The following is a 21,341-nucleotide window of genomic DNA, read 5'->3' on the forward strand; positions in this document are numbered from 1 at the left end:
CCAGCACTAATGCCCTGCTGTCCACAGCACTGATGCCCCACTGTCCCCAGCATTTGTCCTCTGCCATTCCTAGTGCTGATGCCTTGCTGTCCCTGCCAGTAAAGCCATGCTATTTCCACTGGTGGTGGTGTGCCATTTCAAGCACTGTTATTGTGCCATTCTTGATGCTAAGGGTCCCCTGTCCTGGGCACTGAAGCGGTGCCATTCCTGGTGCTGATGCCCCACCATCCCTAGTGCTGAGGCAGTGTTGTCCCTCTATCCCTGCCCTTCCTAGCACTAAAACCTTGCCATTTCTGGCACTGACACCCTGCTGTCCCCGTCAGGTGCGGAAGCAGCAGAAGGAGCACACCAACCTCATGGCTGAGTACCGCAACAAGCAGCAGCAGCACCAGCACCAGGCCTCAGCCGTGATGGCCCTGAGCCCCTCGCAGAGCCCCCGCCTCATGTCCAAGCTCCCAGGACAGCTCCTGTCAGCACACGGCGTGCAGCAGCCCGGGGGAGCCCTGGTGGGAGCACAGGGCCTGGGGCAGCAGCCAGGACAGCCTGGGGGGCTGCGCCTGCCCCAGGGCGGTGTGTCCATGGCTGTGCAGCAGGGCCTGTCCTTCATGGGGCAGCAGCCCGTGGGGAATGCCCCAGGACCTGGCTCCTCTGGTGCTTTCTTCAGCGGGAACCCCGCGCTGCGTGGGCTGGGCGCTGACAGCCGCCTGATGCAGGAGCGGCAGCTCCAGAGGATGCAGCTGGCACAGAAACTGCAGCAGCAGAACATGCTGGGACAGGTGTCACTGCAGCAGCAGCCAGGTGTGATGGGACAGACGTCAATGCAACAGCCAGGTGTGATGGGACAGGTGTCGCTGCAGCAGCCAGGTGTGATGGGACAGGCGGCCATGCAGCAACAGGGCGTGATGGGACAGACATCAATGCAGCAGCCGGGTGTGATGGGACAGGCAGCCATGCAGCAATCAGGTGTGATGGGACAGGCATCCATGCAGCAATCAGGTGTGATGGGACAGACGTCACTGCAGCAATCAGGTGTCATGGCACAAGCATCAATGCAGCAACAGATGAGTCAAACGTCCATGCAGCAACCAGGTGTGATGGGACAGGCATCGCTGCAGCAGCCAGGTGTGATGGCACAGGCATCCATGCAGCAGCCTGGTGTGATGGGACAGACATCAATGCAGCAACAGGGTGTGATGGGTCAGGCGTCCATGCAGCAGCCGGGTGTGATAGGACAGAGCTCGATGCAGCCACAGAGCATCATGGCACAGACATCCATGCAGCAGCCGGGTGTGATGGGACAAGCTTCAATGCAACAGGCAGGTGTGCTGGCCCAGACATCACTCCAGCAGCCAGGCATGATGGGCCAGGCATCCATGCAGCAGCCAGGTGTGCTGGGCCAAGCCCCCGTGCAGTCCACAGCCGTGCCGGGGCAGCCTGGCCTGCTGGGGCAGCAGCAACAGCAGCCCCCAGCCCCACAGCCTGGCACAGGGGCTCAGCCCATGGTGCCGAAACAGCCAGGGCTGCTGGGCAGCCAGCAGAGCCTCCTGGTGCAGCAGCTTTCACCCCAGCAGCAGCCAAGCGTGCTGGGCCACGCACCAGGGCTGCAACACCAGCCTGTGCTGGGCCACCCCCAGCCCCAGCGCCAGGTTGTCCTGGCCCCCCACCAGCAGCGGGTGCTGGGCTCGCCCCAGCTGACACCACAGACACCAGGGATGCTGAGCCACCGGCTGGTGCTCTCCCAGCAGCTGGGGCAGTCTCGGGCACTGTTGGCCCCACAGCAGCAGCAGCAGCAGCAGAACTCGGCGGCTGCCCAGCCAGGTCTCCTGGGGCTGGGCCAGGGGCAGCCCTCCATCCAGCAGCACTTTCCGCAGCACGGGGCGGGGGGCCAGGCCCCCTCTGTGCTGCACCTGAGTCAGGGAATGCAGCCAGCCCCAGCAGTCCTGGCTGCCAAGGACCAGCCCACGGGGATGGACGGCAGTGCCCTGCACGCTGAGGGCGGTGAGAGTGGGGGGCAGCTGCACGGGGAGCAGCAGGGAGCCCTCAACCCCCCAGGGCTGGGGGGCCCAGAACCCCAGGCCCCCAAGCACCAGGCTGAGCTGGGGCAGGGCCAGCAGCTCCTCTTGACCTCCCCACAGCCGGCTGTCATGCGGGCAGCCCCTGGGCAGGCAAGTGCCCTACTTGCCCCACCACTGCAGAGCCCTGGGGCTGGTCACCCCGAGCTGTCCCAGCAGCATGGGGACACGGCTGGGGTGGCAGAGCAGCCCCTGGGCTGTGGGACAGGCCCAGCACAGGCCATGGTGCCAGCACCACGGCCCCCAGAGCAGCCAGGCAAGGGGGTGGCAGGAGCCCTGCCAGGGCAGCCACAGGCCCTGCGACTGCAGAGCCCCGTTCAGCACAAAGTTGGGCCGGCGTCGGGCACGGCCACGCTCCCACCCAGCCTCCTGGGGCAGGTGCCAGGGCCAGTGATGGGCCAGATCCGGGCGCAGCTCCAGGGTGTCCTGGCCAAGAACCCGCAGCTGCGGCATCTGACGCCGCAGCAGCAGCAGCAGCTCCAGGCGCTCCTGGTGCAGCGGCACCAGCAGAGCCTGCTGCAGCAGAACCAGGCACTACGGACCCCTGGCCCCTTCCCCGGGCAGGCCCCGGACTACAGCTTGCCTGCGACTCGCCAGCCCCCTCGTCCCATGGGGTCCCTTTTCCAGCCCCGGCCAGGTGCCCCAGCAGAGGCACAGACCAGCTCTGCCACCGAGCCGGGGCGGGTGCTGCCAGGGCAGCCCCCCCAGCAGCCCTTGGCTGACCTGGTTCAGGCAGCTCTGGCTGCCCGTGGCCCCCAGCCTGGCCTCATCCGCCTCCCCACGCCACCAGCCCCCTCACCCCTGGGCTGTGCCCCCCAGCACCTGGCCAGCCCTGAGCAGAGCCCCCAAGAGCCAAAGAAGACGTCACCGGGAGTCCCGGCCTTGGCCCCCAGCCCTGCGGCACCCACAGAACCAGGGCTGGCTCCCACGCCAAGCGCTGCCCTCCCTGACCCAGCACATGGCCCCTGGGACCCTGATGCACCTGGGGTGGACCCAGCTGACCCTGGTGAGACCCACATCAATGGGGCTGTGCCAGAGGGGGCCCCTGCAGCAGGCGAAGCCCCCCAGGTGTTGGTGAAGCAGGAGCCGAAGGAAGAGGCGGCGGCAGTGGCACAGTGTGAGGTGGATGGAGAGGAGACAGCAAAACCAGAGGCCAACGGGGACCCTGGGGACAGCCAAGCCAACAGCCTGCTGGCCCCAGGTGGGCGCTCTGAGGCTGGGCACCTGCTGCTGCAGAAGCTACTGCGGGCCAAGAACGTGCAGCTGTCAGCACAGAGCCCGGGCGAGCTCAATGGGCACGTGGAGAACCGGAGCACTGGGCCAGAGCCACGGCCACAGTCACTGCTGCTGGGCCGGGAGGTGAGCAGGAGAGGCTGGGCTGGGGGTGTGGTGGGTGAGGGGCTACGCTGGCACAGCTCACGCCCCCTTGTCCCTCCCCAGGACCCCTCCATTGCCAGGAAGCCAGCACCCACCAAGCCTAAGCGGGTGCAGAAAGGCAACGAGCGGATCCCAGCGTCCCGCAAGAAGCTGCGGAAGGATGAGGGGCTGCGTCCTGGCGAGGCCCTCATGAAGCAGCTGAAGCAGGTATGCCTGCGGGCTGGGATGTGGCAGGGGGCTTCCTTTGCCCCTGTTTCCCCCTCACCACTCTGTTCCCAGGAGCTGTCGCTGCTGCCGCTGACGGAGCCGACCATCATGGCCAACTTCAGCCTCTTCGCACCGTTCGGCAGCAGCCCCATCAACGGGAAGAGCCAGCTGCGGGGCGCCTTCGGCAGCGCTGTGCTCGACAGTGTCCCCGACTACTACTCCCAGCTGCTCACCAAGGTGAGAGGGGGGTTGTTCCTTGGTGTCCCCCTTATCCGGGGCTCCTGGACCATCCTGTTGTTCTCACCCCACCGTCTCCCCCCAGAACAACCTCAGCAACCCACCCACGCCACCCTCCTCGCTGCCCCCCACGCCCCCTCCCTCCGTGCAGCAGAAGATGGTGAATGGTGTCACGGCCCCTGAAGAGCTGGGGGAGCAGCCCAAGGATGCTGACCCAGCCCGCGAGCCCCACGGCCAAAAAGGTGAGCTTAGATGTTACAGGAATGCTACAGAATCTCTGCTGCCACCTGTCACTCCCCCCATGACACCCATCACTTCTCTGCAGATGCACCAGCTGTGGAGGTGAAGAGCCTGGACCTGCTGGCAGCGCTACCCACCCCTCCACACAACCAGACCGAGGATGTCAGGTGAGACCCCCTAAGTGATGACTCCCCACAAGTGACATCAGCCCTTCCATGGGTGACACCTGGCCCTGTGACCCCTGACACCTCTATCTCTGCAGGATGGAGAGCGATGATGAGAGTGACTCCCCTGACAGCATCGTCCCTGCTTCATCCCCTGAGAGTGTCCTGGGCGAGGAGCTGCTCCGCTTCCCACTCCTCAGCGAGGCCAAGCCAGAGCTGGAGGAGCGTGTGCTGTCCCCCATCATCCCCATCATCCCCCGGGCCAGTATCCCAGGTGGGATGGGCTGGAGGGTTGTGTGGGTCAGGGCAGGAATGTTCTGTGGTCCATATGGACTGGGAAGGAGGGAGTCTGGGATGTGGAGCATAGGGAGGTGGTCTGGAGTATATGTGGATATGGATGGGGCAGGATGGGGTTTCTGTTCTAGGAGAGGTTTAAGGGAGTCAGGGGAAGGGTCTTTAGGAAGTGTGGGATGTGAGAAACAAGTATTTGCAGGATAATGGATTCCCTGCAGGGATCTGGGGCAGCTGGGTGGGCTCATGGCTGGCTGTTGGTGGGGCTGGGTCTGCACAGTTCTGACCCTGGCTCTGATCCCCCTCTCCCCACACCAGTGTTCCCCGACACAAAACCCTACGAGGTCGCAGAGCCCTTTGGGGCTCCACCAGGGAAGGTGGGGGCAGCAGGCCCTGGAGCCCCATGGGAGAAGGGCAAGAGCAGCGAGGTCTCTGTCATGCTGACGGTTTCTGCAGCAGCTGCCAAGGTGAGCAAGGGATGGGGACATTCAACACCCATTGGGGTCCCAGCACTGACCCAACACAGTGGCATCTGTGGCACCCTGGACCCATCCTGCCTTCCTCTCACCTAGAACCTCAACGGGGTGATGGTGGCCATGGCTGAGCTGCTGAGCATGAAGATCCCCAGCTCCTACGAGGTGTTGTTCCCCGACGGCCCTGTACGAGCAGCTGTGGTTGAGGCCAAGAGGGTGGAGACTGATATGGCTGGTGAGTGTTCACCTTGTCCCATGGCCCTTGGTGTCCCCAGACTGGGACCCCCATGATGGGCTGTCCATCCCTGTCCCAGGAATGCTCGGAGGGAAGGAGAAGGCGCTGGCTGGGAAGGTGCCAGACAGCAGCTCTGAGTGGCTGAAGCAGTTCGATGCCGTGCTGCCAGGGTACAGCCTCAAGGGCGAGCTGGACCTCCTGACACTGCTCAGACAGGTCAGTGGTGTGCAGGGATCCCTGTGGGGCTGGGAGACCGGGAGGGGGGTACTGGGGTACCCATAGGGTGGTGAGGGGGTACAGGTAGAGGTGTGTGGTGATCCCTGTAGGGCACCCCATGATTGCAGAAATTTTCCTGGGGGAACAGATCTCCACATGGGTTGGTGCTTGATCTCCTGGGAAGGAGTCCAGGAGGTTCTTGTAGGGTTGGGAGCACGTGGGATGCTGATGAGTCCCCGCACAGGGAGATTGGGGATCCCATCCCTGCAACACTGACCTGTGCCCCCCTCCCCACCCCACAGGAGAGCCCTGCTCCTGAGAAGACCCTTCACCACTGCTACGTCAACAACGTCTCCAACCTGGACGTGCGGCAGCTCTCTGTCCTGCCCCAGGAGCCCTCGCCCCCGCTGTCCCCCTCCGTTCCCTCCCCATCCAGCCCTGCTGAGCCCACCAGGGTCCCTGACCCCGAGGCATCCCACGAGGCAGCCCCAGCCCCATTGTCACCGCTGCCACCAGCCCCCTCCCCAGCCCCCCAGGAGGAAGGGGCCACGGCCGCCCACTCGCCGCCCCGGTTCAAGCCGCGCTCGCGGCCTCCGGAGGACGGGGACGAGGCGAGGCCGCGGCTGAAGAAGTGGAAGGGGGTGCGCTGGAAACGGCTGCGCTTCCTCGTCACCATCCAGAAAGGGGGGGCCAAGCGCGATGGTGACAAGGAGATCGCCGAGTTCATCGACAAGCTGGGCACCACGCTGCGCCCCGAGAAGGTGCCGCAGGACCTGCGCAAGTGCTGCTTCTGTCACGAGGAGGGTGACGGGGCCACGGATGGGCCGGCCCGCCTGCTCAACCTCGACCTTGACCTCTGGGTCCACCTGAACTGCGCCCTGTGGTCCACGGAGGTGTATGAGACTCAGGGAGGGGCTCTGATCAACGTGGAGGTGGCCCTGCACCGCGGGTTGCTCACCAAGTGCTCCCTGTGCCAGAAAACCGGCGCCACCAACAGCTGCAACCGCATCCGCTGCCCCAGCGTGTATCACTTCGCCTGCGCCATCCGCGCCAAGTGCATGTTCTTCAAGGACAAGACCATGCTGTGCCCCCTGCACAAGCTGAAGGGGCCCTGCGAGCAGGAGCTCAGCAGCTTCACCGTGTTCCGCCGCGTCTACATCGAGCGGGACGAGGTGAAGCAGATCGCCAGCATCATCCAGCGCGGGGAGCGGCTCCACATGTTCCGCGTGGGTGGCTTGGTCTTCCACGCCATCGGGCAGCTGCTGCCACACCAGATGGCCGATTTCCACAGCGTCACCGCCCTCTACCCCGTGGGCTACGAGGCCACGCGCATCTACTGGAGCCTGCGGACCAACAACCGCCGCTGCTGCTACCGCTGCACCATCTGCGAGAACAACGGGCGCCCCGAGTTCGTGGTGCAGGTCATCGAGCAGGGTCTGGAGGATCTTGTGTTCACAGACTCCTCGCCACAAGGTAAGGGAGCTTCGGGTTGCTACAGGGTCTGGATAGCTCCAGGAGCCCCCATGGCAGAATTCAGCTTCTCAGCTAGCTAGGAATGAGATCCCGGGAGTTGCTGTAGTAGTTCTAAAAGTAGCTTTATTTCTTCAAAGGGAAAGGGTTCTACCAGCAAAATCCACATACACAGCATAGCAAGGGACTTTTATATTGTTTAGTGGGATTGAAATTCTAAAATGATAAGTTGAGAACTGTCCAATTACTTTTAGATTCTAGGTGAGAAAAGACCAATCATTTAGTAAAGTCAAAGACCAATAGGAATCCTCAATGGTAACAGGGATTTCAGTAGGAGGTGAACATACATAATGAAGTTTCATTGTCTCAGGGTATGAAATTCTGGGGGGGCCCTTTTCAGGGACACTTGTATCATCCACAGTGAGGAGTTGGGAGATTCCAGCATCCAACCTTTATCCCAGTGATTGAGTCACACCAGAGTACACCAGGGGATGAGGTGATGGAAGGTGGCTTGAGGTCCCCACTGGGTCCCCATCTTCAACCCATGGCACTCAGTGCTCTACTCTGGTGACAGAGTGATGACTGGTCACTTGCACTCGATGATCTTGGATGTCTTTTCCAGCTTAATTAATTCTGTGGTTCTCCCTTTTGTCAGCTGTGTGGAACCGGATCATCGAGCCCGTGGCCATGATGAGGAAGGAGGCCGACATGCTGCGACTCTTCCCCGAGTACCTGAAGGGCGAGGAGCTCTTCGGCCTCACGGTGCACGCGGTGCTGCGCATCGCTGAGTCGGTGAGTCCGGGCTGGGCATGGGGGTCCCTCCTCCATTCTGGGGGTCCACCCTGCTGCTCTTGACCCACGGCCCCTCCGTGTCTCACTCTGCAGCTGCCGGGTGTTGAGAGCTGCCAGAACTACCTGTTCCGCTACGGGCGCCATCCTCTGATGGAGCTGCCGTTGATGATCAATCCCACCGGCTGCGCCCGCTCCGAGCCCAAGATCCTCACCCACTACAAGCGGTAAGCGGGGCCAGGATTCACTGGGAGAGCTGGGATTCCCTGAGGATCTCTCAGCTCTAACCCTTCTCATCTCCCTCCCCTGGAAGGCCCCACACCCTGAACAGCACAAGCATGTCCAAGGCCTATCAAAGCACATTCACGGGCGAGACCAACACGCCCTACAGCAAGCAGTTTGTGCACTCCAAGTCCTCCCAGTACCGGCGCCTGAAGACAGAGTGGAAGAACAATGTGTACCTGGCACGGTCCCGCATCCAGGGGCTGGGGCTTTATGCAGCCAAGGACATTGAGAAGCACACGATGGTCATCGAGTACATCGGCACCATCATCCGCAACGAGGTGGCCAACAGGCGGGAGAAGATCTATGAGGAGCAGGTGGGGCTCTGCTGGGATGCTGGGGGCTTGGGCAAGGTGTGGAGGGACTTGGGTGACACGTTGGAGGCTCTGGTGGAACGTGGAGGGACTTTGAGAAGGACATGGGGGGAGTCAAATGGGATACTGGGGGCTTGGGTGGATGTTGGAGGCTCTGGCAGGGATTGGGGAACTTGGGCAGGATGTGGAGGGACTTGAAAGGGATATTGAGGGTTCTGGTGGGATATGGATCTCAGGTGGGATTTCGAAGGACATGTGGGATTTGAGGGTCTCCAGTGGGATGTGGGGTGGTGGACATCAACTCAGGTGGGATATGGGGATCTCAGTGCACCCCTCAACCCCCTCCTCTCCTCCATGGCAGAACCGTGGCATTTACATGTTCCGCATCAACAACGAGCACGTCATTGACGCCACGCTGACGGGGGGCCCAGCCAGGTGAGCACAGGGGGATTTGGAGTGGTGGGATGCCCCCAGAGGGAGCCATGATGTCTGTCCTGCCTCTGGGTTGGTGCTGACCCCTCCCCTTGTCCCTCAGGTACATCAACCACTCGTGTGCCCCGAACTGTGTGGCCGAAGTCGTGACCTTCGACAAGGAGGACAAGATCATCATCATCTCCAGCCGGCGCATCCCCAAGGGGGAGGAGGTCAGTGAGGGGCTGAGGGGGTGCTCAGGGGGTCCTGGGGGACCCAGGGAGGGGGGTGCAGCTGGCAGGACTGAGTTTCATGCTTTGGGTGACTCTCCTCTCCCTCCCAGCTCACCTACGACTACCAGTTTGACTTCGAGGACGATCAGCACAAGATCCCCTGCCACTGTGGAGCTTGGAATTGCAGGAAGTGGATGAACTAACTGGGAAAAAGGGGCTGGGGGCTGCCATCCCCGCCTCAGAGACCTGGCCAAGCCCCCCAGGGCTGCAGGAGGTGCCAGGGGCGGCCGGGCACTGAGGGAGAGCAGCGGCTGCAGCGCTGCCGGCCCTGCCCGAGCAGGACGGACGGACAGATGAACTGGCAACTCAGGGTTTTCTTTGCTTCGTCCTGCGAGGAAAAAAAGAAAAAAAAAAACAAGGAGTGGAGGGGGCTCAGAAACTCCCCCTTCACCACCCCCTGCCTGCCTCCCTCATGGGGGAGCCACGGGGGAGCAGCGCCGGGCCCAGCGCGGCCGGAGCGATTGTGCGGAGCCGGTCTGGATATAACGATTATTTTATTTTTATTTTATTTTATTTTGGTTTCTTTTTTTGTTTTTTTGTTTGTTTTTTTTTTTTTTAGAAACTAATAATATTTGCTCGCTAATTACCAAGGTAACACAGACTCCTTGAGCTCGACAATCCGGGCTCTGCCCCGCCCGGTGTGGCGGCCAGAGCTCGCTCGGTTCCTTTGATCTCTTTTTGTTTGTGCGTGTGGACGAGACCCCCGGAGCGGCGGCGGGATGCAGCCAAGACCCCGACAGACACAAGGAGCTTCTGCACCCAAACCTACCTCATTTTAAGTGTTAGATTTGTTTCTTTTTATTTGTTGTTGTTTTTAAATGTGAGCCCCACCCCCTCCTCCTTCCTTTTCCCTCTCCCTCGGGGTTCCAGAGGATGCGGCTTCCCCGTGTCCCCCCTCCTCAGATGTGGCCCAGGGGGGCACGGGGACACCCCCTCCTCATCCCCCTCCCTCCGGAGGTCCCAGCCGTGTGACGTGCCAAGGTGTGAGGTGGGGATGGGAGGGGCGAGGGGAGGGGTCGGACCCACTCCCCCAGCTCTGGTGGGGTGCTGGAGGGGTTGGGTGGGGACCCCTCCTTCTCACACGTGGCCCCCACGGCTGGAGGGGTCGGGTGGAGCCCCCTCCCCCCCTCCCCTGCTCGCCCTTGGCCCTCCCAGCTGGGGCTGCACTGGGGGTGGGGGGAAGGTTATTTATCTATTTATACCTTATATTGTATATACTAGACGGGGCTGGGGGGGGGGGCTCTTTGTGCTCTGCTGGGCTGAGATTTGGGGTGCAGGGGCAAAAAAAAAAAAAAAAAAAAAAAAAGAGGGGGGGTTTTAAACCCAATCTCCGAGGTGTGGGGGGTGGGGAGAGGGGGGGATCTCTCTCTCTCTCTCTCTCTGGAACCTCCTGCCAGGCAGGGGCAGCCTCGGAGAGCGAAGCAGCGAGTGGGCATTAACACCCCCGGCCCCCCCCGCGCCGGCTGCGGCCCCCCCGGGGTCCCCGCCCGCCCCCTCCCCACTCCGGGGGAGGAGCCCGGGGGGCGCCGGGATCTCTTAACGCACAAACACGGCGCAGGGGAGGGACGGAGGGACCCTCCTGCTCCTGGAAAAGGGGGTGGGTCTGACGGGGGTGCTGCCCCCTCCCCGCCCCGGTGCAGTGGGGGCCGGGGACGATCTTGAAAAAGCTGCTTCCGCAAACTCGTCAAAGCTGCAAAAAAAAAAAAAAAAAAATCATAAAAAAAAACCTACAAAAAAAAAAGGTTTAAGGTAAAAATGTTTAAAATAAAAAAAAAAAAGAAAATAAAAAAAAAAGAACAGAGGAGAAGCGCGAGTGGGGGGGGGGATGAGAAAGTTTTAACAGAAAATATACGAGAAATTTAACTTTCAGAGCTGTACATAGGCCGGGGCGTGTAGAAATCCCGTTTTTTACCAATACCGGAACCACTGGATGTTATTTTAAATAAAGCGCGTGAGAAGCTGAGGCTGCCTGATCCCTCCTGGGGGGTCTGGGGGGGCAGGGGGACAGCGGTGACAACGAGAAAAGATGGGATGTAGCCACCAACAGAATGGAAGCATCCTCGTGGTCATCCCACAATGGGCACATCTTCAATCCATTGGGGAGAAAGAGATCTCAGAGTCTCTTTAGGAAAGTCACTTTTTATAGTCCTTTTCCAAAGGGAGTGGCCTCTGGCCAAAAGGTGGGGAGATTTCTGGGCTGTTGTATGTGGAGATCATTGCTCCAAGGAACAGGAGCAGGAACAGGGAGCTGTAACCAGCACCTGCTGAGAGCAGCACCAGGTACAGCCACAAACAGCCCTGGGCAAGCACCAGGTACAGCCACAAACAGCCCTGGGCAAGCACCAGGCACAGCCACAAACAGCCCTGGGCAAGCACCAGGCACAGCCACAAACAGCCCTGGGCCAGCCCGAGGTGTGTCCCGCCATGTCCCCAGACCCCCGGGGATCCCCACATGTGTGACATCGCCCCCCCAGAAAATCTCCTCCCCGGGAGCCGGCGGGAGGAGAAAAGGCTCCGGGCGGCCGCGAGTGACGGGCCGGGACCGGGGACCGGGAGCGGCTCCCAGAACCGGAAGTAGGGCAGAAAGAGGGCGGAAGCAGAGCTGGCACCGGGCGGAAGTGGGGCAGGAACCGGGCGGAAGCGGGGCAGGAACCGGGCGGAAGTGGGTTACGAAGCTGGCGGAAGTGTGGCTGGAGCCGGGCGGAAGTGCAGCCGGAAGCCGCTGGGAAGCGGGACCAGGAACCGGGCGAACTCGGGACCGGAGCCGGGCGAAAGCGGGGCAGCGGCACCGCGGGCCGGAGAGGGACCCATGGAGGTTGTGGGAGGGACAGCGGGGCTGGAGGGGGACACGGGGAGTCCAGACCGGGGGCCGCGGCCACGTCTGACCCGACCCCTGTCTGTCCGCAGGATCCCGATCCTGACCCCGGGCCGGGCCCGGCCGCCGAGAGCCCGGCGGAGCTGAGCCCGCCGGGGCTGGAAGGTGATTCCGAGGGAGGCCTGGGATGCGAGGGGGTCCCGGCACAGGGGGTGACACATTGATTTGGGTGGGGGTTCCTGTCCCGGAGTCTGGGGGATCCCGCAGCCCTGAGCTGGGTGCCGCAGGATTTGGGGTGCCCCGTGATTTGGGATATCCCGGAGTTACGGAGGTGTGGCGGAGCCCTGAGCTGGGTGTGATCCCAGAACCGGGAGGAAAAGGGACTTGGGATATTCCAGGATTTGAGGTGTCCCGGGATTTGGGTCGTCAGAGGATTTTGGGGTGTCCTGGGACTGGGGGTGCCACAGGATTCGGGGTGTCTGGGACTGGGGGTGTCCCGGGATTGGGGGTGTGCCGGTTTTTTGCGGTGCTCCATCTTTCGGGGTGCCCCCTCACGCTGCCCCCCCAGGGGACACCCACCGCGGTGCCTACACCGCCTTCATGAAATCCCATCGCTGCTACGACCTGATCCCCACCAGCTCCAAACTGGTCGTCTTCGACACATCCCTGCAGGTGTGCCAGGGCCGGGGGGGGCACTTTTGGGGCCGGGGAGGCACTTTTGGGGCTCCCTGACCCCCGTGCCTGCAGGTGAAGAAGGCGTTCTTCGCGCTGGTCACCAACGGTGTCCGGGCAGCGCCGCTCTGGGACAGCAAAAAGCAAAGTTTTGTAGGTGAGCGAGGGGCCAGGGGGTCTCTGGGGGCTCAGGGGGGCTGGCAGGACCCTCCTCACCCTGCCTGCCCCCCAGGAATGCTGACCATCACCGACTTCATCAACATCCTGCACCGTTACTACAAATCACCCATGGTGAGGGCTGGGCTCTGCTGGGGGCTCAGGGCTGGGCTCTGCCTGCCCCACCTGACCCGGGGTGGGTGATCTGGGTTTCTCCTCCTCACAGGTGCAGATCTATGAGCTGGAGGAACATAAAATAGAGACCTGGAGAGGTGAGGGGGGGTCCCTGCTGGCTGCCTCCTGCTCTTCCTGGCATGTCCAGAGCCCCCCAGTGCCTCACCCCCCCTCTCCCCACAGAGGTTTATCTGCAAGACTCCTTCAAGCCACTGGTCTGCATTTCCCCCAATGCCAGGTACTCTGGGGGGCAGAGAGAGGGGCTCAGCTGGTGGTGGCACTCCCAGGAACACCCCAAATCTCCCCTTCCCTCCTCCCCACAGCCTGTTTGATGCTGTCTCCTCCCTGATCCGGAACAAGATCCATCGGCTGCCCGTCATCGACCCTGACTCGGGGAACACTCTCTACATCCTCACCCACAAACGCATCCTCAAGTTCCTCAAGCTCTTTGTGAGTCTCTGTGCCTTGCTGGTGGTGGAGGGCAGACCAGCACAGCCTGGGCTGTGCCAGGAGCCACCCTGAGATTGTCAGCCCAGGCTGTGACACAGACCCAGGACCCCCATCCTGGGCTGTGCCTGGTCCTTGTGCCAGGTACTACCCTGAGACCCCCAGTCCAGTCTGTGCCAGGTCACTGAGCCAGGTACTACCCTGAGACCCCCAGTCCAGTCTGTGCCAGGTCACTGAGCCAGGTACTACCCTGAGACCCCCAGTCCAGTCTGTGCCAGGTCCTTGTGCCAGGTACTACCCTGGGACCCCCAGCCCAGTCTGTGCCAGGTCACTGAGCCAGGTACTACCCTGAGACCCCCAGTCCAGTCTGTGCCAGGTCACTGAGCCAGGTACTACCCTGAGACCCCCAGTCCAGTCTGTGCCAGGTCCCAGTGCCAGGGGCTGCCTTGAGACCCCCATCTCAGGCTGTGCCAAAAGCTGTCCCAAAACCCTGGGCCCAGGCTGCTCCAGGGCTCACTCAGACCCCCAGCCTGGGTTGTGCCAGATAGCTGCACCCTGGGCACCACCAGCTCTGAGTGGGCACAGCTCTGACACCTCACCACACACTGCAGTGCCAGAGGACCCCCAGGACATGGCATGGACCCTCCCCACTGCACCCCATCTCTCTGTGCTTTCACCCCGAGCACCCCCACAGCTCAGCACTGTCCCCTCACCATCCCCCCCAGATTGCAGAGGTCCCCAAGCCTGAGTTCATGGCACAGACGTTGGAGGAGCTGCAGATTGGCACCTACAGTAACATTGCTGTGGTTGGCACCAGCACCCCCATCTACGTGGCCCTGGGCATCTTCGTGCAGCACCGTGTCTCAGCGCTGCCCGTGGTCGATGACTCGGGTAAGGTGTCCTGTCCTCACTTTGGCTGTCCCCAAGTCACCTCCCTGGGGGCTGTGTCCCCTCTGGAGCACCAGGGGCTCGGCTGAGCTGCTCCCCTCCCTCTCCAGGGCGGGTGGTGGATATCTACTCCAAATTCGACGTTATTGTGAGTACTTCTGGGGGAAAATCCTGGGCTGGGAGGATGCTGTGGGGTGGTGGGGAGGTCTCTTAATCCTAAGTGTGTCCCCAATGCTTGTCCCTGCCCCAGAACCTGGCAGCTGAGAAGACCTACAACAACCTGGACGTGACAGTGACGCGGGCGCTGCAGCACCGCTCCCACTACTTCGAGGGTGTCCTCAAGTGTTACAAGCACGAGACGCTGGAAACCATCATCAACCGCCTGGTGGAGGCTGAGGTAACTGTCCTGGGGTGCTGGGGGGTTGGGGGGGGGGCAGGCTGGGGTCCCTGCACCCCCTCAGCCCCTCCCTGTGTCCCCCCCTCCCCAGGTCCACCGGCTGGTGGTGGTGGATGAGAGCGATGTGGTTAAAGGGATCGTCTCCCTCTCGGACATCCTGCAAGCCCTGGTGCTCCCACAGGGCCCCTGAGGCAGAGTTGGGGGGGTTCAGTCCTCTCAAGCCCCCCACTCTCTTCTCCTGCAACACTGTGCCCCCCCCGGGCTGGTGGGGACACCCGGGGTATGCCCCCACTCACCAGCAGCATCCAGCAATAACTCCCAGCCCTGGGGCAGCCCAGGGGGGAACTCACAGCCCCCCCATGCACCCCCCAAAGCCATGTGGGGTGATGGGGTAGCCTCCACCCCCCTGGGGTCACCCATATCTGTGCCAGGGCTGTTCCTGTGTGGATTCTCCTCCCTGTCAGCCTGCACCCTCTCCCTGGGTGTGGTGAAACCCACTCAGCCCCACCCAGCCCGGGGACCCCCCCACGCCCCCGGGGGTTCCCCCTCCTCGTTCCCCTGGCTGTGCCCACACCCGCCACCGCTTTGTGTGTGAAGAGAAACCACGAATAAACACAGACCTGGCACCACCCTGACTCCGTGCAGGGCTCGGGGGGCACTGGCCAGGGAAGGGGGGGTGTGGGGAGGGGGTGTGGCCCCCCCGTGGGAAGGGGGAATCTGCTGAGCTCGCCCAGACCCTAAATCCCTGTTTGTTCCGCCTGTGGCTTTTCTAAAAGGCCAGGATTGGGGATGGGACAGAGACAGGGAGCTGGCGGGACATGGGGACCCTCTGGTGGGCACCACGGTGAGCGGGGGGAGTCGAGCAGGGGCTGGGGGAGATTGAGGAGGGGGAAGTTTGGATGTTAAAGTCCCGTGAGGGGCTGGCAGGGGTCGCGGGCAGCTGGAACACCGGGGCTTGCAGCCGGTGTCCACAGGGGAGGCGCAAGGCCTGGCCGTGCTGAGCGAGGCACATTCCTGGCGGGGAGGGGACGGGCGGCCGGGGACCCTGTCCCTGCCGGTGCCGGGGTCCCGCAGAGGCTGCGGAGCGAGGTGAGCGCCGGGCAGGTACCGGGGGGCCCGGGGGACTCGGGAGGGGGGCCGTGCCGGTTGCCATGCCGCCGCCGGAGGGTTGCTAAGCTCCGCTCGGAGCCCGCGTGGGCTGCAGCGCTCGGTGCCAAACCCGCCATCGCCTGCTTGTCGCAGGGGGGGGAAGGGATCCCGGGGTGGAGGGGGGGGGAACACAAACACAACACACGCGACACGACACCCCTGGGACGGCCGGTGGGGTCCCCGCGGTGCGCCGGGCTCCCGGGGGTCAGAGTGGCCCGAGGTGGCACCGGGCGGGACACGGGGTCCCCGGGGGCACGCGTGCGGCAGGTGGGTGCGAGTGGGCGGGCGCGGGGCTCCGCCGAGGCTCCGGGGAGCCCCCCGTGCCGGGGACCCCCCTCTCGGCCGGGGCCATGCTGGGGGGTCCCGAGCGGGGTGCGGGGCGCCTGCGGATCTGCGAGCGGACCAAGCTGGTGCTGGTGGAGATCGACACGGTGGCGTGTTGCAGCGCGGGGAGCGGCATGGCTGCGGGGTGCTGGCCCGAGCCCCCCTGGACCTACCGCCGCATCGCCGGGGAGTACGCGTGAGTGGGGACAGCGGGGTGGGGGGGGGGGTCCGTCCTGCTGCCCGTCCCTCGCTCCCCTCACTCCCCGTCTCTGTCTTGCAGGTACCTGGAGAAACGCTTTGTGGCCGAGCTGGCCCCTCCCTGGCCCCCGGTGCCCTCCAACCCCCCTTGTCGCCTGCAGGACTTCACCACCCGGCCCCGGGTGCCCCCCACCCCTTGCCCCCCGCGACAGCTTGAGGGGACAGGGAGTAGCGGGCCCTGGGGGGGACACCCTGTGCCTGTGCCTCGGCCCCCGGTGTCGGGTGACAAGCTGGGCCCCCCCACCTACGAGGTGCACATGCAGCGGGTGCAGGCAGCCCACGGGCGCCGTGGGGGACCCCCCCCTTACATCTCGCCCCCTGCCTATGACGGTCCCCACCGCACCCTGCAGCTCCGCCCCCTGCGCGCACCCCGCAGCCCCCCGCCCGCACCCCGGGCCCGGGGGGCTGTGCCGGGGGGCTGGAGCCACACGCTGCCCCGGGCGGCCACCGAGGCCAAGCACCGGTGGCCCCGCGGGATGTCCCCAGGAGTGTCCCCGGGAGGGCCTGGCACTCCCCGGCACTGCCAGACGCTGCCACGAGCAGCAGCCGGCCGGGAGCGGGTGCCAGGGCGCGGGAGGGGGCAGCGGGGGACGGGGGGACACGTCCTCATTGACGCCACTCGTGTGGTGGTGCGGGCCCAGTACGTGCCACCCCCACAGCGACAGCAGGTCCGCTATGCCAGGGGGTCCCTGGGGCCTGGCACCCCTCCTCGCAGCCCTTCCGTGTCCCCCGGGGTTGCCAGCCCCTCTGCCGCGCCCTCGCCGCCCCGGGAGCGCTCCGGCAGCCCCCGCAGCCCGTGGCAGAGCCCGGGGGGCTGCAGGGGTGCCCGGGGTCGGCCCCCCCCCGCGGCGGCCGGTGCTTTACGCCCAGGCTCTCCGCGAGGCCGTGTCCCGCATCCGCCGGCACACGGCGCCCGACTCGGACTCGGATGCCGAGGGGAGCGTGGGGGGCTCCCGGCAGCGGCTCTGCCGAGACCCCCGAGCCTACAGCAGCAGCAGCAGCAGCCTGGAGAGCACCGGGGCCCCCCCAGGCCCCGCCAGCCCCACCCCTGCCTGAGGGGTGGGGCTTGCCGGGGTGGGGCGCTTTGGGGGCGGGGCTTTTCAGGGTGTGGTTCTCAGGGGCGGGGCTTGGTGGGTGGGCTCGGGGGCGGGGCTCTGGACTGGAATTCCCATGGGCTGACCCCAATAAAAGCTCCGAGATGCCGGTGTGCTGGCTCTGCCCCGTTTGTGTGAGGTCGCGGGGGGAGTGTCACCCCCTCCGGTCTGTCTTTGGCCCCCAGCAAGGACACAGGTGTCTGGGCACGCCCCCAAGACATTCCCGGTGTCCGGACTCCCCCGTTATGGTGGCGGGGTCAGCCGGAGGTCCCGGGTGTCCCGGCGGCCACCACAGTGCGTCACAACACGGGTGGGACGTGCCAGCTCCCCCCGTATCCCCCATAATGAATAGGTGAGCACAGCAGGTCTGGCCCTCGGCCACCGGCCCCACGTCACGGCCGGGGGGGGACCCCGAGTGACTCACCCGGGGGACACTGTCCCCCCCAAACAGCCGCCACCTCTTAGTCACGCTGCGGGGGGGGGAGGATCCCCGCGGCCCCAGGAAACCGCACAAATATCGTGTCCAATTTGCACGTTATTTAAAACCGGCTCCTCCCCCGCCCCCCTGCGCGACCCTGTCATTATCGCGGTGACACCGGCCCGGAGGTCAAGGCACGGGGCAGCTGCCGCGGCAAGGCCACCCGGGAGGCTGGGGGGGCACCCTCAGGGCCACGTCACCCCATGTGTCCCCTGTCCTGGCACGTGGCCAGGATGCCATCGATGTCCTACACCTGGGTCTGGTGGCCTGAGTCACAGTGGCAACTGCAGCCCAGCATGGCACAGCCGTGGTCCTGCACCTGGTACGGTGGCACCTGGCACGGCCAGGCATGGCCTGGCATGGCACAGCATGATTGGCAAAGTGTGGCATGATCTACATGCCTTGTCACAGGCTGTTACGTTACCACAGCCTGGCACGGTTTGGAACGTGGCTTGGTGTGACCCAGCACATTTTGGCATAGTCTGGCACAGCTTGGCACAGGTCAGCTTGGCACGGCTTGGCAAAGCCCAGAAGAGCCAGGCACAATTCTATAGCCTTGGCATGGTTTTACATGGCACCGCACAGCTCAAAAAAGCCCAGAGCAGCCCAGAACAGCTCACTGCAGGCTGGCAGAGCTTGGCACAGCCTGATACCACCTGACATGGCTCAGCACGGCTCAGCACGGCTCAGCATAGCTCGGCAAAGCCCAGAACACTCGGCACAGCCTGTTTGGCATAGCTCATCATGGCTGGGCACGATTTGGCACACCTTAGCACAGCCTGATATAGCCTGGCATGGCTTAGCTTGACACAACTCAGCACGGCATGGCCAGAACAGCTTCACAAAGCCCGGAACAGCCCGGAACGGCTCTTTGCAACACGGCACGGCTTGGCACAGGCTGGTGTAGCCTGGCATGGCTTAGCACAGCCTGGCACAGCCCAGCACAGCACGTCACGCCTCGGCTCGGCGCGGTGCCCGGCGTGGCGCGGGGTGTCCCAGACGCGGGGGCAGCGGCGCTGCCCTTCCCGTGGGATCAGCTCCTGGCCAAACCCGCTCCCCGCCGGGAAAATCACCTTCTAATTCGGGCTGCGCCGGCGCCAGCGCCTTCCCCTGGCACCCCCGGGGCACCCGCCGGCCCCCGAAACCCGTCACAACCTGGGGTACCCCCGGGGCCGGGGGGCTCAGCCCATAGGGGTGCCCGCGCGTGGGGCCAGGGGGTCCCGCCCGGTACCGGAGCCCCCGGATAGGGACGCGTTGTCGCCCGTGGCCGCCAGATGTCGCCGCGCAGCCGGTGACCGATCGCACCGGGGGGGCATCGGAGGTCCTGGCGGGGGGAGCGGTACCGGTGTCCCCAAAGAACCGTCAGCTACGTGTGACATCCGTACCCGCGCTGTCTGAGGGTCCTGTGTGTCACCGGAGCTGGCGACGTCCCCAGGGAGCCGTGACCCTCGTGTGTCACCGGTGACGGTGGTGTCCCCAGCGGGCTGTGTCGGTGGATGTGCCAGCTCTGGCTGTGTTCCCTCATGTGTCATGGGTGCTGGTGGTGTCTGAGAGCTGCGACCCTTGTGTGTCACTTGTGGCGGTGATGTCGCCCGAGACCTGTGCCCATGTATGTGCTGATGCCGGTGCTGTCCCCAGACAGCGGCGACCCGTGTGTGTCACTGGTGGTAACTGGCCGTGGCTCTCATGTGTCACTAATGTTGGCAATGTCCCAAAGAAGCCATGTCCATGTATGTGCCAGCGCTGGCGGTGTCCCCAGAGGGCTGTGATCGTGTGTCACTGGTGGCAGTGGTGTCCCCAGGCATCTGTATCCATGTACGTGCTGCTGTTGGCAGTGTCCCCGCAGAGCCGTGACCCGCACGTGCAGCTGGCACCGGCCATGCCACAACCCACTTGTGCCAGCAGTACTGTCCGCGTCCCCACAGCGCGGTGTCACCTGGATACACCCGGTGCCAGCCACGCCACGCTCCTGGCCATGCCCATCCCACCGTCCCCACCGTGTCCCCGCATCCCAGCCCGCGGTCCCGGCTCTCCCAGGCCGCGCGAGGAGCCGGTGGGAAGGGTCCGGTGAATGCGGCATTGTTGCGCGGGGTTGGAGTCACAGATAATTACCTCAATTAGTTACAATGGCAGAGTAATAAATACAGGCTTAGCGGCTCCTTCCCCACTGCGGCTTCTCAGATTAATCCAGCCCGGGCGAGCGGAGCTGAAAGGATTGATGGACAATTCATTAAACCCGCCGAATGCCGCACAAGGCACCCGTGAAGGCCGGCGTTAGCCCCCGGCGGCTCCGCTTTGTCCCTAATTGTTCGTCTCGGGCATTGGTCACCTATCAGGGAGTGGGTGACGGCGACGGTCCCCCCGGGGCTGGCATGCCCGGGGATTAGAGGCCAGCGCTGCCACCGTTGCTGGGCGCGTTGGCCCCGCGCCGGAGGAATGCGGCGGATGGGAGGGGGCGGCCGGACAAGCCGGGAGCTGGCGGGACGCGGGTCCGCATCGACCGGAGGCGAGGGGAGCCGGGACGGGGCTGTGCCGCTGGCGATGGTGACCGGGGATGGGGTGGGGTGGGTTCCGCAGGTGGAATAGGGTCACCTGAAGGTATGGGCAGGTGGGCACAGCTTTGTCTGTCTGCCTTGCACCTCTGGGTATTGTCCTCTGCTTCTGTATTTCCGGGAATGACACTGTCCTCCTGCCCCAATCTTAGGGGCACTGTGCTGTCCTGTCCTGCACCTGTGGGAATGGCACAATTCCTGTGTCCTACAACTCTGGGCATTGTCCTGTCTCTCTGTCTAGATTCTGGGAATGACACCGACCCTCTGTCCCACATCTCTAGGCATGGCTCTGTCCTGCATCTGTCTGTGCCATCCTGTCCCTCTGTCCAGAAGCTTCGAGCACTGTCCTGTCTTTCTGTCCTGCACTTTGGGGAATGTCACCATCCCACTATCCTGCATCCCTGAGCATGGCTCTGTCCCTCTGTCCTGCACCACTGGTCACTGTCCTGTCTTTCTGTCTCACATCTCTGGTACTGTCCAGTCCCAGTGTCCCATTTCTGGGAATGACACCTTTCCTCTGTCCTGGAAGCACCCCTGCCCCTCTGTCCTGTGTTATCCGGTCTTTCTGTCCCACACCCCCAGGCAGAGCCCCCCCTGCACCCCATCCCTGAACGGGATTATCCCAGCCCTCATCAGACCCAACTTGTGGCCACCATCCAGCTGTTACTCGGCTTCCCAGATGTGACAGGCTGGTGCAGGATGGCACCGCCCTCTCCCTGTCCCTGCGCTGGCCCACAGCAGCTATTTCCAGCTCCCAGGAATATTTGTCCAAGCCGGGGAGGTCTGTGCCCCGTGCCCAGGGTGCCCCTGCCCAGCCGGGGGTCGCAGCTGCCCTAGGTGCCCAGCAGGACACGCAGGAAAAGCTG

The 21,341-nt window shown here is 63.9% G+C and overlaps 3 protein-coding genes across 3 annotated transcripts in view; all 3 read left to right on the plus strand.

The window, feature by feature from the left end:
• The window catches only part of KMT2D (lysine methyltransferase 2D), a 29,996-nt gene extending 18,962 nt beyond the window's left edge, over nt 1-11,034 (plus strand). Inside the window, 16 exon segments of the mRNA XM_079329290.1 lie at nt 324-3,431; nt 3,513-3,656; nt 3,729-3,893; nt 3,979-4,135; nt 4,219-4,300; nt 4,396-4,571; nt 4,907-5,055; nt 5,161-5,296; nt 5,376-5,512; nt 5,815-6,985; nt 7,638-7,774; nt 7,868-7,998; nt 8,085-8,370; nt 8,729-8,802; nt 8,903-9,011; nt 9,122-11,034. Coding sequence (XP_079185416.1) covers nt 324-3,431; nt 3,513-3,656; nt 3,729-3,893; nt 3,979-4,135; nt 4,219-4,300; nt 4,396-4,571; nt 4,907-5,055; nt 5,161-5,296; nt 5,376-5,512; nt 5,815-6,985; nt 7,638-7,774; nt 7,868-7,998; nt 8,085-8,370; nt 8,729-8,802; nt 8,903-9,011; nt 9,122-9,214 — 6,255 coding nt within the window. The 3' untranslated portion in view covers nt 9,215-11,034.
• A 703-nt stretch (nt 11,035-11,737) lies between these two features.
• PRKAG1 (protein kinase AMP-activated non-catalytic subunit gamma 1) lies at nt 11,738-15,249 on the plus strand. The gene is made up of 12 exons (XM_079329305.1): nt 11,738-11,886; nt 11,979-12,051; nt 12,455-12,558; nt 12,634-12,715; nt 12,791-12,849; nt 12,941-12,986; nt 13,072-13,126; nt 13,212-13,338; nt 14,061-14,226; nt 14,334-14,371; nt 14,474-14,620; nt 14,712-15,249. The coding sequence occupies exons 1-12, from the start codon at nt 11,881-11,883 to the stop codon at nt 14,808-14,810; spliced, it is 1,002 nt and encodes a 333-aa protein (XP_079185431.1). The 5' UTR covers nt 11,738-11,880; the 3' UTR covers nt 14,811-15,249.
• Nucleotides 15,250-15,423: 174 nt separating this feature from the next.
• DDN (dendrin) lies at nt 15,424-17,466 on the plus strand. The gene is given in 5 exon segments (XM_079329306.1): nt 15,424-15,464; nt 15,548-15,709; nt 16,215-16,289; nt 16,374-17,160; nt 17,162-17,466. Coding segments are annotated over 5 exon segments (1,296 nt in total). The 5' UTR covers nt 15,424-15,438; the 3' UTR covers nt 17,408-17,466.
• Nucleotides 17,467-21,341: the final 3,875 nt, after the last annotated feature.

The sequence above is a fragment of the Erithacus rubecula genome, assembly GCF_903797595.1.
Source record: "Erithacus rubecula genome assembly, chromosome: 31".
Classification (NCBI taxonomy): domain Eukaryota; kingdom Metazoa; phylum Chordata; class Aves; order Passeriformes; family Muscicapidae; genus Erithacus; species Erithacus rubecula.

Coding starts and splice junctions, on each gene's coding strand:
- PRKAG1 (XM_079329305.1), top strand. Junction 13,339..14,060: donor TCAAGTTCCTCAAGCTCTTT/GTGAGTCTCTGT, acceptor CATCCCCCCCAG/ATTGCAGAGGTCCCCAAGCC. Junction 14,227..14,333: donor GCCCGTGGTCGATGACTCGG/GTAAGGTGTCCT, acceptor CTCCCTCTCCAG/GGCGGGTGGTGGATATCTAC.